This window comes from Symphodus melops (assembly GCF_947650265.1).
Source record: "Symphodus melops genome assembly, contig: scaffold_393, whole genome shotgun sequence".
NCBI lineage: Eukaryota > Metazoa > Chordata > Actinopteri > Labriformes > Labridae > Symphodus > Symphodus melops.
Window position 1 is genome coordinate 5,001 of NW_027636714.1, and position 7,500 is coordinate 12,500.

Below are 7,500 nucleotides of genomic sequence, written 5' to 3' on the forward strand. Positions count from 1 at the left end.
CACACACACACATGCACACACACACACATGCACAAACACACACACACACACATGCACACACACATGCACACACACACACATGCACACACACACACACACACACACACACACACACACAGAGACACACACACACACACACACACACACACACACATCCGAGCCGTGGTGTGGAGTTGTCTGTATTCTTAGTGAGCATCATCGTCCTCTCACTCATCGTATCCCACAATGCATTGTGAAAAAAGAGTCCGAACGATGGTCGCCATAGTTACCATCCGTTCAGAGATTGTCACGAGTGCAAAGTGGCGTTTGACGAGCAGCGTGTGTCACGCCGTAGAGCTCGTATGTCCCTCACTGGTGTTGACAGTTTCCTCTCTCTCTCCCCACAGTCATGGCCGAGTGACGCTGACTCCTCCTCAGACCTGCAGCCAGCTCTTCTCTCCTCCTCCCCTCCTTTCCTCCTCCATCCCTCCATCCTCTCCTCCTCTCTTTTTCCACCATGCTCCCCTCCTCCTCCTCCTCCTCCTCCTCCTCCTCTCCCCTCCTCCTCTTCCTCCTCCTCCTCCTCCCCTCCCCCCTCCTCTCTGCCCCGGCTGCTCCTCCCTCTCCCTCCGTGGCGTCCGGCAGGGCGGTGTACCGGGCGTTCGACACCTCCCTCACCCACCTGACGGTCCACAGGAGGACGGGTGAGGTGTTCGTCGGCGCCGTCAATCGAGTGCTGAAGCTGTCGGCCAATCTGACGGAGTTGAGGAGTCACATGACCGGACCGGTGGAGGACAACTCCAAGTGTTACCCTCCGCCCAGCGTGAGGGCGTGCGCTCACAGGTGGGTCCCGTCCACCTGCGTCTCTGCCTCACCTGTCTCCCCTCAGTGCTCACCTGTGTGTCTGTGTCCCCCCTCAGACTGGAGTCCTCTGACAACGTCAACAAGCTCTTACTGGTGGACTATACTGGGAACAGACTGGTGGCGTGCGGCTCCATCTGGCAGGGCGTGTGTCAGTTCCTGCGACTCGAGGATCTCTTCAAACTGGGAGAGCCGCATCACCGCAAAGAGCACTACCTGTCCGGAGCCCGAGAGGCCGACGGCATGGCAGGTGAGCTGTGGTCAGACGCACCTGAGCAGGTGTGACAGGAAGTGGTGTTGAAGGAGGCGTTCACCTGTTTGTAAGCAGCTGTCATGAGCCGTCTGATCCGGTTTAACACGTCACAGTGGAGCGGTCCGGACGCTCGTGCAGAGCGGAGCACGCCGGCGTGCTGCTTTGTTCAACCTGCAGCCGTCAATCACGCGTCAGGGTGTCAAAATGTTTGCAGGTTTTTATTCTGAATCTGCCGCCGCCGCTTTTCAGCGTGAACAAATGAAGTCTGTCAGGAGCAAACGGATGATCGACGGCGAGACTTTGTCCCCCTCGTCAGCGCCGTCCTCTCAAACGCAGACTGACACGCCGCGCTGAGACGATCCGTGTTGTGACAGACGACGTTAGCGCGTCATTAGGAGATCTGAGGCGCTCTGTGCAGAACGGGTCTGAAGTGTGTCTTCTTTTTGTGGTCAACGTCTCGTCCTCTAGGTGTCGTCGTTGGCGAGGACGACTGGACGGCCGACCCGAAGAGGAAGAAGCCGATGAAAGGCGGCAGCCGGCTGTTCATCGGCGCCGCCATCGATGGAAAGTCGGAGTATTTCCCGACGCTGTCCAGCAGGAAGCTGGTGTCGGACGAGGAGAGCGTGAACATGTTCTCTCTGGTCTATCAGGACGAGTTCGTGTCCTCGCAGATTAAAATCCCGTCCGACACGCTGTCCCTGTACCCGGCCTTCGACATCTACTACGTGTACGGATTCTCCAGCCGGACGTACGTCTACTTCCTGACTCTGCAGCTCGACACGCAGCTGACGCAGATGGACGCCGGCGGCGAGAAGTTCTTCACCTCGAAGATCGTCCGGATGTGTTCCAACGACACCGAGTTCTACTCCTACGTGGAGTTTCCTCTGGGCTGCACCAAAGACGGCGTGGAGTACCGGCTGGTTCAGGCCGCCTACAAACAGAAGCCGGGCCGGAGGCTGGCGCACGCGCTCGGCCTGTCGGAGGACGACGACGTGCTGTTTGTGGTCTTCTCTCAGGTGAGCGTTCATTTCCTGATGTTTCTCTCTGACTCCTCCTTCTTTGCATCCCGACCTGACATGAATATTCCTGGTGATGCTCGCGGCGTCCTCTGCTGCGTCTCTCGGGGGTTTTGAACCGACACCTCTTTGTGTGGTATTTTGGTTTTTTTGCATTTTCAGGGCCAGAAGAATCGCTCGAACCCCCCCAGAGAGACCGTCCTGTGTCTGTTCACCCTCCACGACATCAACCTGGCCATGAGGGAGAGGATCCGCTCCTGTTACCGCGGGGAGGGGAAGCTCTCGTTACCATGGTTACTCAACAAGGAGCTGCCCTGCATAAACACGGTGAGTTTCTGCCTGAGAATCCCAAAACACGACTCAAACACTGACACCTCTGTCTCTCTGGCTGCAGTGGGGTTATTTGAGGGCAGTGGGGGGGGCGGGGGGGGGGGGGGTGTAGATGATGCTCTCATTCATGGCGGTAATGGCCTGAAGAGGTAACGATGGCAACCGAGCAGGGAAACTCGCCAACAGGAGACGAGCCCGTGTGTCGGCTTGGATTGTTAGATTTGGGAGTGGGGGGGTGTATGGGGGGGGGGGGGGGGGGCCGAGTGGGGGGGGGGGCGTTATGGGTAATGAGGAGGCCATGGGGTTTCTCCGCCGACCATCTAACAAACCAACCAATCACAGCCAATCAGCCACACGCTGATGAAAGTGATGAAATGTAATCTAATGAGCTGACCGCCTCTGGTGTGTGTGTGTGTGTGTGTGTGTGTGTGTGTGTGTGTGTGTGTGTGTGTGTGTGTGTGTGTGTGTGTGTGTGTGTGTGTGTGTGTGTGTGTGTGTGTGTGTGTGTGTGTGTGTGTGTGTGTGTGTGTGTGTGTGTGTGTGTGTGTGTGTGTGTGCTGAGGGCACACACACAGATCTAGAGGAGGGGGCGTGTCCATGCTCTGACCTCCTTCTTTTATCATTAAAGGGCCTGAGAGTCCACTGACCCCCAACATGTGACAGAAACCATCCAGTCCTTTGTTTGGGGTCTGCAGGAGTCTGACGCTCTGTTTCTAATGTGCTCCCCTTGTGATGTCACAGTGGGATTCTGGTTAGAATACGTCCCCTCCCCTCCTCCAGACTAGAGATAAACTATGGAGCAGGTCGGCCATTTTTATTCTCTCTAGTGAAGGAGTGATGTATGCTGGGTAAACTCAGGGGGCGGGGTCACTGTATTTAAAGAGACACACACCCAAACAGAGCGTTCAGAGAGATCTGGTTTCTACAGGGTCACATCCTCTGCTGCTTCATCTGATATTTGGACCAAAGCTCAGAAACACTGATGTTTCATTGAGACCACAGGAGACTGTGTGTGTGTGTGTGTGTGTGTGTGTGTGTGTGTGTGTGTGTGTGTGTGTGTTCATGCATGTAAGGTTGAAAAATGACATCATCCTTCCTCTTGTTTGTGTGTTTACCGTTATGAGTGTGTGTGTGTGTGTGTGTGTGTGTGTGTGTGTGTGTGTGTGTGTGTGTGTGTGTTTGTTTCAGTCTTTCATTAATCGTCACCAGCAGGTCGTCTGTCTGCACAACATGCTGCAATCTGTCCTGTGTGTGTGTGTGTGTGTGTGTGTGTGTGTGTGTGTGTGTGTGTGTGTGTGTGTGTGTGTGTGTGTGTGTGTGTGTGTGTGTGTGTGTGTGTGTGTGTGTGTGTGTGTGTGTGTCAGGACCTTCCTTCACAGTTAATAATGATCTCTCTACTGTACGAACACACACACACACACACACACACACACACACACACACACACACAGGAGGGTTTCAGGAAGTTGTAGTGCAGATGAAACAATATCTTCTATAAACAGACGCTGAAACGTTGAAGGTCCTCAGAAGTGCAGCTAAACCACCTCAGAGTGAGTTTCCAGCATGTTTGTGAAGTATGGAGGCTTTAACCCGCTAATGACAGGGTGTGTACGGAGCCTGTAATCACGCCGCTCCTCCCTGCTAAACACACACACACACACACACACACACACACACACACACACACACGCGCGATTTAAAGACAAACGTAAACACAGCATGTTTTAATCATGTAGATCAATGACTGAAATCATTTAAAGGTCCCCCCTCCTCTCTACAGTGGATGCTCACACAGGTCACCATGTGGTGGATGCTGAAGCTTCAGTGTTTAGCCAGCTCTGCTCTCCTTTCCCTTCGTTTGTCGGAGAAGCTGACTCGCCGCTCGCCTGAAGGAAACGACTTCAACGAGCAGCCGTGATCTCAAGCCTCACCTTTTCTCCTGTCGTTGTCCACAGCCGAAGCAGATCGGAAACGATTTCTGTGGCCTGGTGTTGAATCAGCCGCTCGGAGGTCTGAGGGTGATCGAGGGGAACCCGCTGTACGAGGACCGCACTGAGGGCATGGGCGCCGTGGCCGCCTACACGTATGGGGAGCACACGGTGGTGTTTGTGGGAACCCGGAGCGGACAGCTGAAGAAGGTAGGAAGATTTAGATTTTGGTGATGTTTGGCTGTTTGTGTGTCATGGCGTGTTTGTGGTCGCTCGTTGTGTTCGAGAGAGCGTGAAGTGTTGGAGCGCTGCTGCAAAAGGAAACGTCTGAATGAATGTTTGAAAACGTTGTGACGCTTTCTCGTGTTTCTATGTGGCTCCTCGCAGGTTTCCTCTCACCTTTCATCATGTTTCATTTCCTGAAACCAGTCGCTGCTGGATACAGTTTGTGTATGTTAGTTTATTAGCTTGATGCTAACACATCCTGGAAAATGCCAATCACTTAGCAACGTGATCATCTTTATTCACACTCACGTGTTTCCTAAACTCTGTGGAGACAAACTTTAAAATCTGCAGACTCATGCTAGCCCGCTCTGCAGACTCATGCTAGCCCGCTCTGCAGACTCATGCTAGCCCGCTCTGCAGACTCATGCTAGCCCGCTCTGCAGACTCATGCTAGCCCGCTCTGCAGACTCGTGCTAGCCCGCTCTGCTGACCTGTGCTAGCCCGCTCTGCAGACTCATGCTAGCCCGCTCTGCAGACTCATGCTAGCCCGCTCTGCTGACCTGTGCTAGCCTGCTCTGCAGACTCATGCTAGCCCGCTCTGCAGACTCATGCTAGCCCGCTCTGCAGACTCATGCTAGCCCGCTCTGCTGACCTGTGCTAGCCCGCTCTGCAGACTCATGCTAGCCCGCTCTGCAGACTCATGCTAGCCCGCTCTGCTGACCTGTGCTAGCCTGCTCTGCAGACTCATGCTAGCCCGCTCTGCAGACTCATGCTAGCCCGCTCTGCAGACTCATGCTAGCCCGCTCTGCTGACCTGTGCTAGCCTGCTCTGCAGACTCATGATAGCCCGCTCTGCAGACTCATGCTAACCCGCTCTGCAAACTCATGCTAGCCCACTCTGCAGACTCATGCTAGCACGCTCTGCAGACTCATGCTAGCCCGCTCTGCAGACTCATGCTAGCCCGCTCTGCAGACTCTTGCTAGCCCGCTCTGCTGCTCGGATCCAGTGATGCTGCAGTTACCAAAGGAAATACCTTGGACCAATAACAAAGGGATGTAGAATTAGGGGGCGTGGCCTCTTTGAGTGACAGGTGGGAGCTGCTAGTGCTAATTCACTGACTGACCTTTGACCTGTGGGCCGTGTTGGAGCCTTTGGGAGATTTGTCCCTGTAAATATCAGATTAATAATCTGTGTGAGGAGCACAGCTGGACCGTTTGTCTCAGATTGATTCGTGGTGTGTGAGCGACAGGATTGTTGTTGGATTCTGGAGAGAGTGAAGCGGACGGTAACTTGTTGATGTCAGTCATCCTTTTCTCTGAACGTGAAGCGTCACTTTGGGCTTCATTCAAGCCGCTGTGGACGTCCAGGTTTGATCAGTGTTTCATTTCTTCTGCATATTACTTCTCCTCCTCCTCTTCTTCCTCTTCCTCCTCCTCCTCCTCCTCCTCCTCCTCCTCATGGTTATTACAGTTATCTGCAGCTGAAAATAAACAGAGCGCTGCTTTCATTTCATATCACAGACAAAAACACACACACACACACACACACACACACACACACACACACGGTCTGTCCTGCAGCAGATAGTGGATTGGTGCAGGACTGATTCAGGATCAGCTGGTGTCTGTGTCCTCGCCGAGGACTCGCTCAGACCGAGGACTCGCTCAGACCGAGGACTCGCTCAGATCGAGGACTCGCTCAGACCGAGGACTCGCTCAGACCGAGGACTCGCTCAGACCGAGCTGCAGAAAGCTCGACAGGCTTCTCTGGTCTTCCTCGGTAGAACTCTTCTGTTCTCCTCTTCAGCATTGTAAATCTTCATCGTTGGCGCTCGTTAACATTAAACGCTGCTTTTAAATAAATCTCCTCTGACCTCACAATCATCTCCGTGTTTCCACGGCGAGGAGGAAGATGAATTTAAATCGACTGAAGAGTAAAAATGGAGTCTGCTAACCTCCTTCACCTCTCCTCCCACACTGCTTAAATATTCATCCATAGAGGAGGAGGAGGAGGAGGAGAGGGTAGAGGAGCAGGAAGAGGAGGAGGAGAGGGAAGAGGAGGAGGAGAGGGAAGAGGAGCAGGAAGAGGAGGAGGAGGAGGAGGAGAGGGAAGAGGAGCAGGAAGAGGAGGAGGAGAGGGAAGAGGAGGAGGAGGAGGAGAGGGAGGAGGTGCAGGCTGTACAGATGAAGATCACTCCTCCTTTTTTCTCCTCCTCCTTCCTCTCCTTATCTTACTTTTCTCCTTCGCTGTCTTAACTTCCTCCTCTCTCTCTCTCTCTCTCTCTCTCTCTGTCTCTCTCTCTCTCTCTGTCTCTCTCTCTCGCTCTGTCTCTCTCTGTCTCTCTCTCTCTCTCTCTCTCTCCCTGTCTCTCTCTCTCTCTCTCTCTCTCTCTCTCTCTCTCTCTCTCCCTGTCTCTCTCTCTCTCTCTCCTCCTCCTTTTCTTCTGTCCAGTCTTTATGTCGTCTTCTTTTAATTTTCAGCCTTCCAATCATAAAGTTTGTGGACAGTGCTATGCGAGCACTTCCTGTCTTTATGCTAAGCTAGGCTAACGACCTCGGCCTCCTTGTTTGAGTGAAGACATAAAAACCCCTCCCCCCACCGCTTCACGGTGCATCAGGACGAGCCCATAACTCTGAGTGTGTGCTGCGCTGAGACACGCAGAGCTCCACAGAGACGTTCCAGTCCTGATTCATTACACACACACACACACACACACACACACACACACACACACACACACACACACACACACACACACACTGACCGCTCGCTGTGTTGTGACAGAAGAAAAAACAACAAGTCATAACTCAGGCGCAGTGTTGACTTTATCTCCGTCTGTCAGACTGCTTCTCTTCTCCTCCATCGATGGGACGGACGGATGATGTCACTCAGGCTCCGCCCTCCACCC

At 53.6% G+C, this 7,500-nt stretch overlaps 1 protein-coding gene across 2 annotated transcripts in view; it reads left to right on the top strand.

The window, feature by feature from the left end:
• Positions 1-4,962, top strand: part of LOC306819145 (plexin A3-like) — a 7,624-nt gene extending 2,662 nt beyond the window's left edge. For both annotated transcript variants that reach the window (XM_079372908.1, XM_079372907.1), the window contains exons 2-6: positions 387-822; positions 900-1,090; positions 1,562-2,109; positions 2,272-2,436; positions 4,395-4,962. In XM_079372908.1, the coding sequence (XP_079229034.1) occupies positions 497-822; positions 900-1,090; positions 1,562-2,109; positions 2,272-2,436; positions 4,395-4,601 (1,437 nt within the window). In that variant the 5' untranslated portion in view covers positions 387-496 and the 3' untranslated portion in view covers positions 4,602-4,962. The remainder of the gene's footprint in view (positions 1-386; positions 823-899; positions 1,091-1,561; positions 2,110-2,271; positions 2,437-4,394) is intronic.
• Positions 4,963-7,500: the final 2,538 nt, after the last annotated feature.